The sequence below is a fragment of the Haematobia irritans genome, chromosome 2 (assembly GCF_050003625.1).
Source record: "Haematobia irritans isolate KBUSLIRL chromosome 2, ASM5000362v1, whole genome shotgun sequence".
NCBI classification, from domain to species: Eukaryota; Metazoa; Arthropoda; class Insecta; order Diptera; family Muscidae; genus Haematobia; species Haematobia irritans.
In genome coordinates, this window is record NC_134398.1 from 13,203,410 (window position 1) to 13,224,222 (window position 20,813).

The window sequence follows — 20,813 nt, forward strand, 5'->3', positions numbered from 1 at the left end:
TATTTCTATAGAAAATTTTGTCAAAATTTTATTTCTATAGAAAATTTTGTCAAAATTTTATTTCTATAGAAAATTTTGTCAAAATTCTATTTCTATAGAAACTTCTGTCAAAATTTTATTTCTATAGAAAATTTTGTCAAAATTTTATTTCTATAGAAAATTTAGTCAAAATTTTATTTCTTTAGAAAATTTTGTCAAAATTTTATTTCTATAGAAAATTTTGTCAAAATTTTATTTCTATAGAAAATTTTGTCAAAATTTTATTTCTATACAATTTTTTTTTTTTTGAAAATTTAATTTCTATAGAAATTTTTTGCAAAGTTTCATTTCTATCGAAAATATTTGTCAAATTTTTATTTCTATAGAAATTTTTTGCAAAGTTTCATTTCTATCGAAAATATTTGTCAAATTTTTATTTCTATAAAAAATTTTTGCAAAATTTTATTTTTAAAGAAAATTCTTTCAAAATTGTATTTCTATGAAAAATTTTATTTCTATAGAAAATTTTTCCAAATATTTATTTTTGGAAAAATTTTTTTATGTTTTCGAAAATTTTATTTCTATAGAAATTTTTTGCAAAATTTTATTTCTTATAGAAACTTTTGCAAATTTTTGAATTCTTTAGAAATTTTTTGCAAAATATTATTTCTATAGGAAATGTTTGTCAAAATTTTATTTCTTTAGAAAATATTTGCAAAATTTTATTTTTATAGAAAATTTTTGCAAAATTTTATTTTATACAAAATTTTTACAAAATTTTAATTTCATAGTAAATTTTTGTCAATATTTTATTTCTATCGAAAATATTGCCAAATGGTATTTTTATAAGAAATTTGCCAAATTGTATTTCTATAAGAAAATTTGCCAAGTTGCATTTCTACCAAAATTTGAAAATCTACCAAAACAGTAAAAAATCAATTTTTAATAGAGTTTTACCAACTTTGGCAACCGCGCCAGGAGTACCGTAACATGATTTTTTCTTACATTTTGCCCACAAAAAGTAGAAGTCGTTTATTTCTGCACGAAAGTGGCTTTGAGGTTCTCTCCGCAATGATTAACACTTTGGTATTTTTGTCCCTATCATGCCCTTCTAAGTCATACTTCCTTTGATGCGGGTGGTATAAGTAATATTAATTGGTGGCATATGGGGCCTATAATTTATATAAATTATACGCCCTATTGTCAACAATACAAGCAATTTAAGGTTCACCGATACGTATTAGTTATAATAATATCCAAAAGTAGCACGACATTAAGGGAAGGACGACAGTTTCTAAGATTCGTGTCCTAAATTTAATGAAATAGTTCTTAATCAAAAAGCTTATGAGTTTTCTTATAAATAAAATTTCTTTATTTCAAAGAAAATTTTTACCTAAATATATAAGGTCACTTCATTTTTCAGTGGAGCCATATATAGCATAAACACCTCATTTTAATAAGAATAATGTTTGTAAATTGTAGAAATAATCTACTTCGTACAATTTATTTACATTGCTGGTGTTGGCCATGTTGCCACTGTTGTTCATGACAATTTTCTCTGCAAGCCTTTGTTTGCCAATGTCCAATATAAGCACACACTCACACTCGTTCATCTGGCGAAAAAGTAGATGCAAATTTCCTTAGCTCTTTAACACTTTCTAATATGCGATTCAAACTACGACTAGAACATTCATATGATCCAATACCCCCCACCCAACACATAAACACCATTAGAAACTTTCTAATGGCAAGAGACGATGGCAACCAGAGTTTAGAGCATAATTATAGTAAAGTTTTGTACTTGTTTAATGACTACCATGACTATATGAGATCCTTGCACGTTACTATATATAGCAAACAACAGTCCTCGTCTTTTAATGATTGTATGGTAAATTGCTGATAATGGGATCGGGGAGTAGGAGAAACGGTTCTACAATTTCCAATGTTTACATTATATGGGTGCATTAGAAAGTAATTTACAATCCAGGGGGATAAATGTGAAATGTGACTGAAACACAGTGTACGCCAGAATTAAAGAAATTTTGAGTTTCGTAACATGGGCCGTATAAGTAATATTGATTGATAGACATATGGGGCGTATAATTTATATATAGAAATTTATATAAATTATACGCTTCATATGCCAACAATCTAAGGTTCACCTATACGTATTAGTTATAATAATAACCAAAATCTTTATACCACACTATTTCTCTATTTCCTAATGCTCTGTACCACTGTCCCATGACTATGTTAATATTAATATGCACTAGGTTTTATTCTAACTACCAACAACAATTATTCTTGGCTCTCCCTCTCGGACACATGTTAAATACCCATCATCACATCTATATCGCTGCATTTTTCTAAACCCCATTGGTATTGTACGAATTAACATTGCAACCTGGCCTTGCCTACACGTGCGAATGCAAGACCTTCTGTCACAATTTAAAAGGGAGCTCTACATGAGCATTACTATTAATTAAATATTTAAATCTAGTTAAAAGGTCTAAAATTGTGTATGGTAATTTTCACATTAATAATAAACAATAATTAAATGAATACAATGGAAGCTTGCATTAGCAGTAAAATAGTGAAAACATTCTAAATTGCTTACGACGAAAACAAAAGGCCAGCAATTAAAATGTGCCATTGTGAGGAGTTTATTACAAAACATTTTTGGGGTAGAATATTGATGGAATTTTAAAAGGGATCCAGCAGTTTCGATTAAATATAAAATACCAATAAAAAAAATCGGTAACAAAAGCACTGTTGTTGACATTTATGACTTGTAATATTTAAAATAAATTTTTGTTGTTGTTTCCAAAAGTAATAATAGGATATTGAAATACTTTTGAAAATCCTATTTGCACTTGGAGATGCTCAGAAGCCAAATTGGGAGGGAAAATTATTAAAATTATGTAAAACAATAATAAATGGCATTCTGGTCGTATACGTTATAATAATTTTATTCAGCTGGTGGACATCATGGCGTATGATAATTATTAATTAATTCCAAAAATATCCAACATATTATTTCTATAGATCAAAATTTTATCTCTTTAGAAAATGTTTTGTAGAAATTTTATTTCTATAGAAAATTTGTACAGATTTTAGAAAATTTACCAAAATTTTATTTCTATAAAAATTTACCAAAATTGTATTTCTATAAAAATTTACCAAAATTTTATTTCTATAAAAATTTTGTCAAAATTTTATTTCTATAGAAAATTTTGTAAAAATTTTATTTCTATACAAAATTTTGTCAGAACTTTATTTCTATAGAAAAGTTTGTCAAAATTTAATTTCTATAGAAAATTGTATCAACATTTTAGTTCTATAGAATATTTGGTCTACATTTTATTTTTATAGAAAATTTTATCAACATTTTAGTTCTATAGAATATTTGGTCAACATTTTATTTTTATAGAAAATTGGTAAAAATTTTATTTCTATAGAAAATTTTGTCAAAACTTTATTTCTATCGAAAATTTTGACAAAATTTTATTCTATAGAAAATTTTGTCAGAAGCTACATTGGGAGGGATAATTATTAATATTATGTAAAATAATAACAAATGGCATTCTGGTCGTATACGTTATAATAATCTTATTAAGCTTGTGGACAACTGTCTTATGATTATTATTAATTTTTAGAAATATATCCAAAAATATCCAAAATTTAGATATCAATTAAAATGAAATATAGAAAATCTTACCAAAATGTTATTTCTATAGAAAATTTTGTCAAAATTTTATTTTTCTAGAAAACTTTGTCAAAATTTTATTTCTATAGAAAATTTTGTCAAAATTTTATTTCTATAGAAAATGTTATACAAAATTTTGTCAAAATTTTATTTCTATAGAAAATTTTGTCAAAATTTTATTTCTATAGAAAATTTTATCAACATTTTGTTTCTATAGAAACTTGTACCAAAAATTTATTTCTATAGAAAATTGTAGCACAATTTTATTTCTATAAAAAATTTTACCAACATTTTATTTCTATAGAAAATTTTGTCAAAATGTTATTTTTATAGAAAATTTTGTCAAAATTGTGTTTCTATAGAAAATTTCGTCAAAAGTTTATTTCTATAGAAAATTTTGTCAAAATTATATTTCTATAGAAAATTTCGTCAAAAGTTTATTTCTATAGAAAATTTTGTCAAAATTTTATTTCTATAGAAAATTTTGTCAAAATTTTATTTCTATAGAAAATGTTGTCAAAATTTTATTTCTATAGCACATTTTGTCAAAATTTTATTTCTATAGAAAATTTTGTCAAAATTTTATTTCTATAGAAAATTTTGTCGAAATTTCATTTCTATAGCAAATTTTGTCAAAATTTTATTTCTATAGAAAATTTTATCAACATTTTGTTTCTATAGAAAATTGTACCAAAATTCTATTTCTATAGAAAATTGTATCAACATTAACTTCTTATAGAAAATTTTGTCAAAATTTTATTTCTATAAATAAATTTGTCAAAACTTTAATTCTATGGAAAATTTTGTCGAAATTTTATTTCTATAGAAAATGTTGTCAACATTTTCTATTTTTGGAAATTTTGCCAAGTTGAATATCTATAGAAAATTCTGTCACAATTTTATTGTTATAGAAAATTTTGTCAAAATTTTATTTCTATAAATAACTAGGGAGCCACCGTGGTGCAATGGTCAGCATACCCGCCTTGCATACACAAGGTCGTGGGTTCGATTCCTGCTTCGACGGAACACCAAAAAGTTTTTCAGCGGTGGATTATCCCACCTCAGTAATGCTGGTGACATTACTGAGGGTTTCAAAGTTTCTCTAAGTGGTTTCATTGCAATATGGAACGCCGTTCGGACTCGGCTATAAAAATGAGGTCCCTTGTCATTGAGCTTAACATGGAATCGGGCAGCACTCAGTGATAAGAGAGAAGTTCACCAATGTGATATCACAATGGACTGAATAGTCTAAGTGAGCCAGATACATCGGGCTGCCACCTGACCTAATCTAACCTATAAATAACTTTGTCAAAATTTTAATTCAATAGAAAATTTTGTTAAATTTTATTTCTATAGATAATTTTGTCAAAATTTTATTTCCATAGAAAATTTTCTCCAAATTTTATTTTTATTTATTTATTTATTTACAAAATTAGACTTATAGTATAATATAAGAATAATATTACAATAGTAGCATTGGCTACAGAGGCCATCAGCTAATTTTATTATTTTTATTATATAGACAATTTTGTAAAAAGTTTTATTTCTATAGAAAATTTTATCAACATTTTGTTTCTATAGGAAATTGTACCAAAATTTTATTTCTATAGAAAATTTTTTCAAAATTTTATTTCTTAGAATATTTCGTCAGAACTTTTGATCTATTGAAAATTTTGTCAAATATATATACCCTTCACCACTACTGTGGTGTAGGGTATAATAAGTTTGTGCCTTTGTATGTAACGCCAAGAAGGAAAAGTCGTTTAGTATACCGATCGTCTTAGAATATATATATATATATATATATATATATATATATATATATATATATATATATATATATATATATATATATATATATATATATATATATATATATATATATATATATATATATATATATATATATATATATATATATATATATATATATATATATACATATACATATACATATATATAAATCTGAATATATATATAAATCTGAACCGTTTTTTCCAAAATCAATAGCGATTGTCTTTGTTCCAAAAAATTACCCTATGCCCACTGCGACATGTACTTTGGGCACAAAAATACATGAACAGACTAACATACGGACAGACGGACATCGCTAAATCGACTCAGAATTTAATTCTAAGACGATCGGTATACTAAACGACTTTTCTTTTTTGGCGTTACATACAAATGTACAAACTTATTATACCCTGTACCACAGTAGTGGTGAAGGGTATATATATTTGACAAAATTTTCAATAGATCAAAAGTTCTGACGGAATATTCTAAGAAATAAAATTTTGAAAAAATTTTCTATAGGAATAAAATTTTATCCCCGATCTGGTCATAATTGGCGTGTTCGGCCGATTTACACTCATACGACCACGGGGGCCAAAGTTTTACTCTCATTTACGTGAAATTTTGCAGAGATAGCAGAATTATTATTCTAACTATTGAGTCAAAATCGGTTCAGATTATATATAACTCCCATATATACGTACACTAGGGTTGGGGAAATATGGTAGACTGTTTCATATTTTAGGCCCATTTTCAATGGGATTTTTATGATATTTAAGTGTGTCAAGTTTGATCTAATTTGGTTCCGATTTAGATAAAGCCTCCATATATTCGTTTTTCCGGTTTATACAAATATGGCCAATATTCCCACACTTTACACAAAATTCTGTGGTGATTTCCCCATATCTTAGTCATATACTACACACTGTAATGCCAGAATTTCCACAGAACGGTTAAGTTTTAAATAAGGCTCCAAGTCGCCCAACTCCCACTTGACCACATATCTTGGCGAGATCTAACCACTAGCCTTGTAAAATAGCCACTGATGAGTAGAAAAAATTGTAAATATTACTAGAGTTTTTGTAAAAGTACAACAAATTGTCTCCATTAAAAGTATTTATATCTGGAAATGCAAACCTTTATATAGCTCCCAGCAAATTTGAAGTAGTTGAGATGGTAACACAAATGTTTATCTACATAGTGGTGAAGGGTATAATATAGTCGGCTCCGCCCGACTTAGGACTTTACTTACTTGTTTTATTTAAAGAAAATTTTGTCAAAATTTTATTTCTATGGAAATTTTTGTTAAAATTTTATTTCTATAGGAAATTTTGCCAAAATTTTATTTCTTTAGAAAATTTGTTCAAAATTTTATTTCTATAGAAAGTTTTGTGACAATTTTATTTCTATAGAAAATTTAGTAAACATTTTAATTCAAAATTACGTTTCCTTCATTGCTGACATTTCAATAGTTACATAAAAAATATTTAATAACTGGTATCCTAGGCGTATACGTTACTTCAATTTAATTAATTTCGTGTACAGCTTTGCGTATGATTGTTATTAATTAAATGAAATATTTAAAAAGTATCTAATATATTGGTAAATATCAACAAATTCATATGCAATTAAATTGGTGCAGTTAAAACTGACATTGCCCATCTTGTACTTTACACCAAAAGCCTATTCTTTCACAGTGAACTACTCTACATAAACCTAAGATATAGGGAATTTTTAAGAAAATCTTTTGAAATTTAAAAATTTCCATTTATATTGCAGTAGCATTTCATTTCGTAATTTCCTGGATGACATCATGTGTTCGCTTAAATCTCTTGTTCACTGAATCTATTTTCAATTGACTTGACAATGTAAATGAATGCAAGGATAACCACACACGAACATACCACACCACATTTCCACATCTAGACAAGCACATAGATGAAGTATTAATCATGTGTGTGCGGTGTATGGATTTAATTATGTGAGCAAATTGAATACAAGTGATATCTAAATCGGTTTGCATTTGGAAGTGATGCTTTGTTAAGCCAGTAAAATTGTGTTGTGCTAGGAAGGAACTCGACAATATGCAGGATGAACAAGGTATGTAAGCTAAAATATTGGCAGTAAATTCAACCAAAATGGTGTCACAGATATAAAACCACCAGCAAACAAAAGTTTATATACGGTTTATTAGGAAAGTGCATAGGCAAAATTTTTTATATTTACAATACTAATAAATCATATGGCTTATTTATGTATGTATAATTTAAATAAATCTATAATTATGTTTATTTTCACAAATCTTTATAAGCGGTAATTATTTTTTTTTCTGTGGAAAATATTATCAACAATTATTATTTCTTTATTTCTTTCATTAAAAAAAAAAATAAATAAAAAACTTTCAAAATATTTACCGGCATTCCGAGCGTATACATTATAATAATTTTGTTTAGGTCGTGTGCACCCTGGCGTATGATTATTATTATCTTATTGGGAAAAATTCAAAAACTATTGAATATTTTGTAAAATCTCAAGTAAACCGAATTCATCACAGTGAGACTAGATACATTAGATGTTATGCGTTTTATGCCTTTATATTTATTTAAGTTGAAAATAAATATTGTGTGTGGTGGCCTGGCTTATTCGAAGACTATCATCAAAAATTGGTTTATCGATTTCTAAGTGAGAAGCCACGCAAGTTAATGTTACAAAAATTTTCCATGATCTATTGACAGATCTTCAGAGGGGGGATGTTCGAAATATCTGAGACAGTAGGTATTTTAAAGGATATCGGAAGCCGTATCGTGCACGAAATGTTGGATACGAAAAACACGGTTGCGACAGTTCGTAGAATTCTAGCAAAAATTGAAGATTTTTTACTGTTTGATAGATTGGTAGAATTCCTAATAATTTGGTACATCTTCCATAATATTCCTCTCCAACTAAAATGTACTTTACATTTTTTTTTTGTTTATTTTGCTATAGAAATAAAACTTTGACAAAATTTTTATTGAAATAAAATTTTGACGAAATTTTCTATAAAAACAAAATTTTGCAAAAATTATCTATAGAAATAAAACTTTTCAAAAATAAAATTTCGACAAAATATTCTTTAGAAACAAAATTTTGAGGACATTTTTTATAGAAATAATACTTTCTAAAGAATGAACATTTTGATTAAATAGAAATAAAATTTTGGCAAAATTAAATAATACTATGACAAACTTTTGGCAAAAATTTCTATATAAAAAATAAATTTTGATAAAATAAAACTTTTGACAAACTTTTCTATACAAATAAAATTTTGACACATTTTTCTAAACAAATAAAATGTTGACAAAATTTTCTATTGAAATAAAATTCTGACAAAATTTTCTAAACATATAAAATTTTGAAAAAAAATTTTTATAGAAATCAAATTTTGACAAAATTTTCTAATGAAACAAAATTTTGAAAAAATTTTTTATATAAATAAAATTTTGCGAAAATTATCTATATAAATAAAACTTTGCAAACATTTTCCATACAAATAAAATTTCGACAAAATATTTTTTAGAAACAAATACAATAAAAAAAACTTTTCTATTAAAAAAGTATGATTCTAACAAATAAAATGTTGACAAAATTTTCAACAGAAATAAAATTTTGACAAAATTTTCTATAGATAAAATTTTGAGAAAATTTTCTATAGAAATAAAACTTTGCAAAAATTTTCTATAGAAATACAGGGATAACGAAATTGTCTATAGAAATAAAACGTTGACAAAATTGTCTATAGAAATAAAACTTTGACTAAATTTTCTATAGAAATAAAATATTGACAAAATTTTGTATAGAAATAAAAATTTGACAAACTTTTTTATAGAAATAAAATTTATCCAAATTTTCTAGAGAAATACACTTTTGATAAAACTTTCCATAGAAATAAAATATTTACAAAATTTTCTATAGAAATTGAAATTTTTACAAACTTTTCTATAGAAATAAAATTTGGCAAAATTTTCTACAGAAATACATTTTTTATACAATTTTCTATAGAGATAAAATATTGACAAAATTTTTTATTGAAATAAAATGTTGGCAAAAAAAACGTTCAAAAAATTTTCTACAGAAATAAATTCTTGGTAAAATTGTCTGTAGAAATAAAATGTGATACAATTTTATGTAATTTTGAGAAAATGTTCTATAAAAATAAAACTTTGCAAAAAGTTTCTATAGAAATACAATGATGACAAAATTGTCTATAGAAATAAAATTTTGACAAAGAAATTAATTCATTCATTATGATCAAGTTTCCTACAAAAATTAAATTTGGCAAAATTTTCTACAGCAATAAAATTTTTATACAATTTTCTATAGAGATAAAATATTGATAAAATTTTGCATTGAAATAAAATTTTGAAAAAATTTTTATAAAAAAAAATTCACAAAATTTTCTATAGAAATAAAATTTTGACAAAATTTTCTATAGAAATTTTCTGTAAAAATAAAATTTTGATAGAATTTTCTATAAAAATAAAATTTTGACAAAATTGTTTAAGAAATAAACGTTTTACAAAATTTTCTACAAAAATGAAATTTTGGCAAAATTTTCTATAGAAATAAAATTTTGAAAAAATTGTCTATAGAAATAAAATTTTAACAAAATTTTCTACAGAAATAAAATTTTAACAAAATTTTCTATAGAAATAACATTTTGACAAAATACTTCGCAAAAATTTTGTATAGAAAAAAATTATGACAACATTTTCTATGGAAATAAAATTTTTATACAATTTTCTGTAAAAATAAAATTTTGACAAAATTTTCTATAGAAATAAAATTTTGATACAATTTTCTGTAAAAATAAAATTTTGACAAACTTTTTTAAGAAATAAAATGTTGACAAAATTTTCTATAGAAATAAAATTTTGGTAAAATTTTTTATGGAAATAAAATATTGAGAAAAATTGTCTATAGAAATAAACTTTTAAGAAAAATTTTCTATAAAATAAAATTTTGAGAAAAATGTTCTATAAAATAAAATTTTGAGAAAAATTTTTTATAGAAATAAAATTTTGAAAAAATTTTCGGTAGAAATAAATTCTTGATAAAATTTTCTATTGAAATAAAATTTTGATACAATTTTCTATAGAATTAAAACTATGACAAAATTTTTTATGGAAATAAAATTACGACAAAATTTTCTATGGAAATAAAATTCTGATACAATTTTCTATACAAATAAAATTTTGATATAATTTTCTATAGAATTAGAATTATGACAAAATTTTTTATGGAAATAAAATTATGACAAAAGTTTCTATGGAAATAAAATTATGACAAAAGTTTCTATGGAAATAAAATTCTGATACAATTTTCTATTCAAATAAAATTTTGACAAAATTTTCTATAAAAATAAATTTTTGACAAAATTTTCTATAGAAATATAAATTTTGAGAAAAATTGTCTATAGAAATAAAATTTTGAGAAAAATTTTCTATAGAAAATAATAAAATATTGAAAAAAAATTGTTATAGAAATAAAATTTTTAAAAACTTTTCTGTAGAAATAAATTCTTGATAAAATTTTCTATTGAAATAAAATTTTGAGAAAAATTTTCTATGGAAATAAAGAAATATAGAAATAAAATTTTGAGAAAAATTTTCTATAAAAAAAATTATTAAGAAATAAAATTTGACAAAATTTTCTATAGAAATAATATTTTGACAAAAATTTTTACAGAAATAAAGCTTTGCAAAATTTTTCTACAGAAATAATATTTTGTTGTTGTTTGATAGTTGACCTTTAAACTAAATAAAATTTTGCAAAAATTTTCTGTAGAAATAAATTCTTGATAACTTTTGTTATAAAATGTTGATACAATCTTCTATAGAAATAAAATTATAACAAAATTTTCTATGGAAATAAAATTCTGATACAATGTTCTATAAAAATAAATTTTTTTACAAAATTTTCTATAGAAATAAAATTATAACAAAATTGTCTAAGGAAATAAAATTCTGATACAATGTTCTATAAAAATCAATTTTTTACAAAATTTTCTATAGAATACAATTTTCAATGATACAATTTTCTATATAAATAAAATTTTGAGAAAACGTTTTAAGAAATAAAATTTTGCAAAAGATATTTTGGGTTGGTAGCCTCCGCCTTCAATTGGATTTTGTCACGTGCGGCTTGCTTTTTGCCAAATTTAAAAAAAGTCAACCGCGAAGAACTGTGGGCACCATAAAAACTTTAGCCACATCCAAAACTTAATGTGTAGCCCAGAGCTATTAAAGGTCTCAAGTCCTTATCTGTGATAACAACTAGTTCCCTGAAAGGGGATTTTGCAAAACAGCTTAATTGAAAGCATCACGTCTACTATCCAAGCCTTGAGGATGCGGAGAATAAACTAGAACTAAGTACCTCTTTTGAGAGTAGCCTACTTTAGCAAACAGAAAATTGGGGGACTTACACAATGGTTTATTTATAACAATCACATATGCGTATACGTTATATTAATTGCTTCCGCATCGCGTACACCATGGCGTATGACTATTATTAATTTATGTGTTTTTAAAAAGTCACTTTATTACCCTTATTTTAAAAAATTTATTAAATAAAAAAATGTTCTTTTGTTTCTAACTAAGATATTCCCCCTTTTTAAACTCCACAGATTTTAAAAGAAAGAAATCCCACCAGACAAAAAGGCAAACTAAGGAAATTCTTATGTGTTAAGTTTTTAATTTGTAGAATATTCCCCTTTTTGGAATGCTTTGTGCGTACGGTTTAAGTGAATGTTAAAGGCTTATTGCTTTGGCGACCTGGGCATTGTTAGGGTTTTTAATTTGGTAGATTCAAACGAAGAGTAAAGCTAGATGTTTTCCGGGGTAGAAATTACAAATAACTTTTATAATGGGTCTTGGTCATTGTGAAATATAATCTAAATATCCAAGTACCACGAATAACCTGAATTGTTCTATTTTCTCGGTCAGATTTTGTTTAAAATCGAATTTATTTCTACAGGTACGTATAAGTTATATTAATTGCTTCCACATACCGTACTCCAGGGCGTATGACTATTATTAATTTATTGAATATTTATTAAAACTCATTTAATTTCCTTTATAATAAAGGAAATTCAATGCAACAAAATACTATTTTGCTAGCTCAGACATACCCCATTTTAAATATTATGCGATCTAAGACATCTCCTCAGACAAACATAGGAAATTATAATGTCTTAAGTTGCTAATTGCTAGGACATTATCCCCCTTTTATAATACAACTAGCAGAACGTTTTTTTTTTGTATCTCTTGAATTTGTGCAAGGGAATCAAAGTCCCCCTACGAAAACGATTTGGCCAGCTCTAGGCAACATATTGAGCACACATATTGACGAAGAAAGGGATTATTCTCCTCAACCATCCCAATGCGGAAAAGCATTGCCATGCACATCACGTAAGTGTAATTTATCACAAATGTTTGTATGTTAATTTTATGGGGTGAACACATGCAACAGAGCCATCATTGTTCCACATAAAAGCCAATAGGATATTTTTTTTTGTTTGTTTTCTAGATACGCAATAACTTCAAGCACTTGCATATTCCTTTAAAACGAAAGGATAAAAGTGTGTTATTACACCCACCCAGCCACCCATAAACCACACATACATACATGCATGCATGCCTGCCTGCATTGCAAATATCCTTAACGCTTTAGAGACAAAGTTATCAAAGCTAAGCAAGAAAAAATTTTGCCATCATATGATGATGGCCTGCCTCTAGGACAATATAAAAGGATATAGAAGTCAGGCAAATACATAAAATCCAGACCGCTATCGAAAAAAAATGGTAAAGCGAACATAATTTGAATGGGGCCAATTGCCGTTGCAACACTTTCTCCCAAAGCATACAATGCATTTTTCCATAGCACCCTGGCTTCATACTTATGCACTAAAACGCCAATTCTCCAACACAAAGCAATTTTCAAGTAGTCAATATGTCAGCGAAACCAATTTACCAAACCACTAAAGAACAACGATGCCTGGAAAAAGTTTGCCATCAGCAATTCACTTTAGCTTTAGAATTCGATGAAATAAACGGAAAATTGATTTAAAAATAGAGAAAGCCAAAAGCTTTATTTTTTAGAAGCTGCAATTTCGCTTGTTAGCTTGGTCTCTTAGCGGAATCCGATTCTTTCGATTTTCATAGATTTTTAGTTTATTTATGACCAAAAGCCTAGATTGGCAATAAAAAAAAAACACTATAAAGCTTAATTGTTAATAGTTAAAATTTATAGATTTAGTGTTGAAATGGCCTGAAAAAGGTAATTTATTATATTTCAATAAATATTATTTAAATAACAAGTATATACGGCCGTAAGTCCGGCCAGGCCGAATCTTATGTACCCTCCACCATAGATTTCGTAGAAATATATAGGGAAGTCTTGAAAATATTACAATCCGATATGAAATTTTGCGCGGTAATTAGAGAGCCAGAATTGAAATATGGGGGTCGCTTTATATGGAGCTATATATACACTAATGAACCCATATGGAGGAATTTTTTTTTGTGATTGGGAATCGGTTTATCTGGAGACTATATATAACTGTAGACCGACTTGGACCAAGTTTGGCATGGTTGTTAGCGGCCATATACTAGCACAATGTACCAAATTTCAACCGTACCGGATGAATTTTGCTCCTCCAAGAGGCTACGGAGATCAAATCTGGGGATCGATTGATATGGGGGCTATATATAATTATGGACCGATATGGACTAATTTTTGCATGGTTGTTAGAGAATATATACTAACACCACGTACCAAATTTCAAAAAATAAAATTTTGACAAAATTTTCTATAGATATTAAATTTGACAATATAAATTAAAATTTGACAAAACTTTTTTTATAGAAATAAAGTTTTGACAACATTTTTTATAGAAATAAAATTTTGACAAAATTTTATAGAAATTTTATAATTGTATAGAAATTAAAAATTGCCAAAATTTTCTATATTTTTTTATACGGTGAAAATTTGTTCAATATAGACTTGATGTATTTCTTTCAATTTTGCATTTAAAAAATCTGAACACCCCTCATTTTGAAGGTGTGTGTGTGTGTAGAATGTTGCTCCTATTTTGATTTTGGAATTCACTCTTCAGTTGTCAAAATGCCGTCCAAGCAAGAAGAGCAGCGTATCAAAATTTTGCTCGCGCATCGCGAAAATCCGAGCTACTCGCACGCAAAGCTGGCAAAATCGCTAAAAGTTGCCAAATCAACCGTTACAAATGTAATTAAAGTGTTTGGGGAACGTTTTTCGACAGCCAGGAAGTCTGGATCGGGGGTAAATCGAAAACCGGAAGCCGCTGAGACGACAAAGAGAGTTGCCGGTAGTTTCAAGCGAAACCCTAACCTCTCTCTCCGAGATGCCGCAAATAAGCTGGGTGTATCGTCTACAACCGTACATCGAGCCAAAAAACGAGCCGGACTATCGACTTACAAGAAGGTAGTGACTCCAAATCGCGATGATAAACAAAATACGACGGCCAAAGCGCGATCCCGGAGGCTGTACACGACGATGCTGACGAAGTTTGACTGCGTGGTAATGGACGACGAAACCTACGTCAAAGCCGACTACAAGCAGCTTCCGGGACAGGACTTTTATACGGTAAAAGGAAGGGGAAAGGTAGCAGATATTTTAAAGCACATAAAACTGTCAAAGTTCGCAAAGAAATATCTGGTTTGGCAAGCCATCTGTACATGGGGCTTGAAAAGCAGCATTTTCATAGCTTCCGGGACTGTCAACCAAGAAATTTACGTGAAAGAGTGTTTGAATAAACGTCTGCTGCCTTTCCTGAAGAAACACGGTTGTTCCGTACTGTTTTGGCCGGATTTGGCATCTTGCCATTACGGTAAAAAGGCCATGGATTGGTATGCCGCCAATAACGTGCAGGTGGTTCCCAAGGACAAGAACCCTCCCAACACGCCAGAGCTCCGCCCAATTGAGAAATACTGGGCTATTGTCAAGCGGAACCTAAAGAAGACCAAAAAAACTGCTAAGGACTAGCAGCAGTTCAAGGCAAACTGGCTTTCTGCGGCGAAGAAGGTGGACAAGGTGGCTGTACAAAATCTGATGGCAGGTGTCAAGCGTGAGGCCCGGCAATTCGGATTTGGAAAAGCGAAAGCCTAACTGAATATTTTTCCTGAATTTTATACTAATTGAACTTGAAAAAGAAATTTAATTTGATTTTTTAAATAAACGATTTCACCGATTTACACGCGTTTTCCCTTGACCAAATTTTGACCGTATCACCCTTTAATAATAAAATTTTGACAAAATGTTCTATAGAACTAAAATTTTGAAAAATTTAATATAGAAATAAAACAATTATAGACCGATATTGATAAAATTTTGCATGCTTGTTAGAAACTATATATTAACACGACGAACAAATTTCGACCGGATCGCATGAAATTTGCTCCTCCAAGAGGCTTCGGAGATCAAAACTAGGGATCGGACTATATAGGGACTCTATATAATTATAGACCGACATGGATAAAATTTTGCATTGTTGCTAGAGACCATATACTAACAACACGTGTCAAATTTCAACCCGATCGGATGCATTTTACTCTTCCAAGAGCTTCCGGAGGTCAAATCTGGAAACGGTTTATATGGAGGATATATATATTTATGGACCGATATGGACTAATTTTTTCATAGTTGCTGGATACTATATATTTACTCCTCCAAGAGGCTACGGAGATCAAATCTAGGGATCGGACTATATGGGGACTCTATATAATTATCAATATCGGGCATATTGATAAAATTGTGAGTGGTTGTTAGAGACCATATACTAACAACACGTGTCAAATTTCAACCGGATCGGATGCATTTTGCTCCTCCAAGAGCTTCCGGAGGTCAAATCTGGGGATCGGTCTATATGGGGGCTATATATAATTATGGACCGATATGAAACAATTTTTGCATGGTTGTTAAAGACCATATACTAACCCACGTACCAAATTTCAAAAAAAAAAAAAATTTTTTTTGAGAAAATTTCCTATAGAAATAAAATTTTGACAAAATTTTCTACAGATATTAAATTTTGACAATAGAAATTAAATTTGGCAATAGAAATTAAATTTTGATAAAACTTTTTAAAGAAATAAAGTTTTGCTATAGGAATAAAATTTTGACAAAATTTTATAGAAATTATATAATTGTATAGAAATTAAAAATTGAAAAAATTTTCTATAGAAATAAAATTTTGACAAAATGTTCTATAGAACTAAAATTTTGAAAAAAATTACTATAGAAATAAAACTTTGCCAAAATTTTTCTATAAACATAAAAGTTTGACAAACTTTTCTACAGAAATAAAATGTTGGCAAAATGTTCAATAGAAATAAAATTTGGGCAAAAATTTTTCTATAGACATTAAATTTTGAAACAAAATGTCTATAGAAATACAATTTTGACAAACTTTTCTATGGAAATGAAATTTTTACAAATTTTTCTATAGAAATAAAATTTTGTAAAACTATTCAATAGAAATAAAATTTTGTAAAAATTTTCTATAGATATAAAAATGTTGACAACATTTTTCTGTAAAGCACAATTTTGACAATTTTTTCTATAGAAAATAAATTTTGGGAATAATTTTCTACAGCGATAAAATTTTGACAAAATTTTCTATAGATATTAAATTTTGACAATAGAAACAAAATTTTGGCAAAACTTTCTATAGAAAATAAAATTTTGACAAAATTTTCTAGAAATTGTATAAAAATAAAATTTTGGCAAAAGTTTCTATAGAAATGAAACGTTGACAAAATTTTCTATAGAAATAAAATTTTGACAAAATTTACTATAGAAATTAAACTTTGTCAAATTGTTGCTATAAACATAAAATTTTGACAAATTTTGCTATGGAAATCACATTTTGACAACACTTTCTATGGAAATAAAATTTTGACAAATTTTTCTATAGTACTAAATTTTTGACATAATTTTCTCTAGAAATAAAATTTTGACAAAATTTGCTATAGAAATAAAATTTTGGGAATTTTGACAAAATGTTGCTATAGAAATAAAAGTTTGAAGCAAAATTTCTATAGAAATAAAATTTTGGGAATTTTGACAAAATTTTCTATAGATATGAAATTTTGAAGCAAAATTTCTATAGAAATAAAATTTTGACAAACTTTTTATGGAAATAAAATTTTGACAAATTTTTCTATAGTACTAAATTTTTGACACAATTTTCAATAGAAATAAAATTTGGCAAAATTTGCTATAGAAATAAAATTTTGGGAATTTTGACAAAATTTTCTATAGATATGAAATTTTGAAGCAAAATTTCTATACAAAATAAAATTTTGACAAACTTTTTATGGAAATAAAATTTTGACAAATTTTTCTATAGTACTAAATTTTTGACACAATTTTCACTAGAAATAAAATTTGGCAAAATTTGCTATAGAAATAAAATTTTGGGAATTTTGACAAAATTTTGCTATAGAAATAAAATTTTGACAAACTTTTCTATGGAAATGAAATTTTGACAAACTTTTCTATGGAAATGAAATTTTGACAAATTTTTCTATAGGACTAATATAGTACTAATTTTTCTATATTACTAATTTTTTTACATAATTTTCTCTAGAAATATAATTTTGACAAAATTTTCTATAGAAATAAAATGTTGGGAATTTTGAAAAAATTTTGCTATAGAAATAAAATTTTGACAAAATTTTCTATAGACATAAAATTTTGGAAATTTTGACAAAATTTTCTATAGAAATAAAATTTTGACAAAATTATCTATAGAAATAAAATTTTGACAAACTTTTCTATGGAAATGAAATTTTGACAAATTTTTCTATAGTACTAAAATTTTGACAAAATTTTCTCTAGAAATAAAATTTTGCCAAAATTTGCTATAGAAATAAAATTTTGGAAGTTTTGACAAAATTTTCTATAGAAATAAAATTTTGAAATAAAATTTCTATAGAAATAAAATTTTGAAAAACTTTTCCATGGATATTAAATTTTGACAAATTTCTCTATAGTACTACAATTTTGACATAATTTTCTCTAGAAATAAAATTTTGACAAAATTTGCTATAGAAATAAAATTTTTGAAAAAATTTATGTAGAAACAAAATTTCTTAAAAATTTTTCTATGGAAATAAAATTTTTAAAAAATTTTCTATAGAAATAAAATTTTGACAAATTTTTGGATAGAAATAAAATTTTGACAAACTCTTCTATGAAAATAAAATTTTGAAAAAAAAAAATACTTTTTTGAAACAATGTTTCCCAAATTTGAAACTAGATTTGAACGCAGGACAATGTGAATGCAAAAAACTATGAAAAATTCCCAAAAAAACCCATCTTACCGGTAGAAAATAATAAAATTCATTCTATACTCACTTATTCCATATCATATCACCCGATATTAATGGCATTTCCATTAGCAAAGCCGATAGAAGGGATGATTTTCCGCTACCATTTTTACCCACAATCATTGTGAGCTTACCACGTGGCACCACAATATCTCGAATAAACAAACTCGCCGTTGTACCCTGAGGATGCCAAGAGAATTTACAATTCTTCACAGAGACGGCAATGTCATCGGGCATTTTCAAGAGTAACGAATCTCGATGCCAAGAATCTGTTTTACTATTACGATGATGTGAAGTACGACGATCATTTTGTCCTTTTGCAGCAGATTGCTGTGCCTGATTGCCTTGTGACTGTTGATTCGGTTGTGGCTGTTGATTATGGTGACCCACACCACCATGCATTGTGAAATTCTTCCTGGGTCTTATGACCACATAAGGTGTATTTCGTAACAATTCCTTGCGTGCATGTGATGACAGCTTTTTGTGATCCACAGGAAACTCCAAAGACCCTTTACCTTCAGGCAACATTAGTGGTGTTTGTGGTTCCGAATTGGCCAAGGGGGCTGGCTTCTCAGGTATATAGATTTTTATGTTGGGTTTTTCATTGCTTTTCGTTGCCGTCGCTACACCCTGCTGCTCACCCGCTGCCTTCAGAGAGATATTGGTGGGTAAAGATTTTGACTTTACTTCGTACATATCGAGGGAGGCATCACTTTTACTAAGAATTCTAGCCATATTTCGTATACCCTCAAATTGTTTTTGTATTTCGTGAGCAGCAAAAAAAGTTTCCAATCTTTTCGTTGAGACAATGGCCGACAAGATAATCGGTACTGTGATGGGAAATATAAGCAAGGGCACAGTGAGCTGTTGAAATAGAGCCAGTGCGGAAAATAGACGACTGGCCGTTATTTCGGAGTTTTCTTCGCTGGAGACATAAACGGCCAATGTTACAAATGTGATGAGAACCGATGAGATGTGAGTGAGAATGGCTGAAAAAGGAAAATATTTTGAATTGAATTAAAAATTTCTCGCATGAGAGAAAAATTTTGCTGAATATTTGTCGCATGAGACAATATTTTTGTTGAAAATTTCTTACATGAGACACATTTTTTGATGAATCAATGATGAAAATTTCTCACATTAAACAAATTTCTTGGTGAATATTTCTCGCATTAGACAATATTTTTGGAAAGATATTTGAAAATATATCGCATGAGATAGAAATTTTGGTGAAGCCAAAATACAAAATTATTGATAAAAATTTCTCGAAATTTGTCTTAATTTTTGAAAATGTGTCGTATGTGAGAAAATTTTTTGGTGAAACTATGACTTGTTGATGAAACTTCCTCACACGAAACAATTTTTTTTTTGGTGAAAAATTCTCGCATCAGAAAAATTTGCAAATGTTTTGATAATATTTAACGCATGAAAAAAAAGAAACATTTGAAAATATTTTGGGGAACTTTTCTTGCATGGGACAAAAATTTAATCTCACGCGCAAAATGTTCCCCAAAAAAAACTTTTATGTAACGAAAATAAGTTTCAGCAAAAAATTTATTGGTGAAAATTTGTTGCATGATACAAAATTTTTCGTGATAATTCGTGGAATGATAATTTTCCTTGTCAAACTGCCGAATAATTTTCGAGTGAGATTAAATTTTTAGTAAAAATTACTTTCATGATACAAATTTTTATGAGAAAATTTGTCACATGAAACTATATTTTAGGGAAAATTTTTCGCATGAGATTAAATATTCACTACAACTTTTAAATTTTTACCAAAATAGTAATTATTTAACAAAATATGTATCATGCGAATATTGTCCACTAAAATTTCACCAAAAAAATTATCTTGAGATAAAGTTTTTGGTGAAGCAGTGATAAAAATATTTTGAGGAACTTTTCCTACATGGGACAAAAATTTAATCTCATGC

General features: G+C 27.1%; 1 protein-coding gene across 1 annotated transcript in view; it reads right to left on the bottom strand.

Moving 5' to 3' along the window:
- The window catches only part of Sur (Sulfonylurea receptor), a 146,422-nt gene that overhangs the window by 123,440 nt on the left and 2,169 nt on the right, over positions 1–20,813 (bottom strand). Inside the window, exon 2 of the mRNA XM_075293383.1 lies at positions 18,908–19,868. Coding sequence (XP_075149498.1) covers positions 18,908–19,868 — 961 coding nt within the window. The remainder of the gene's footprint in view (positions 1–18,907; positions 19,869–20,813) is intronic.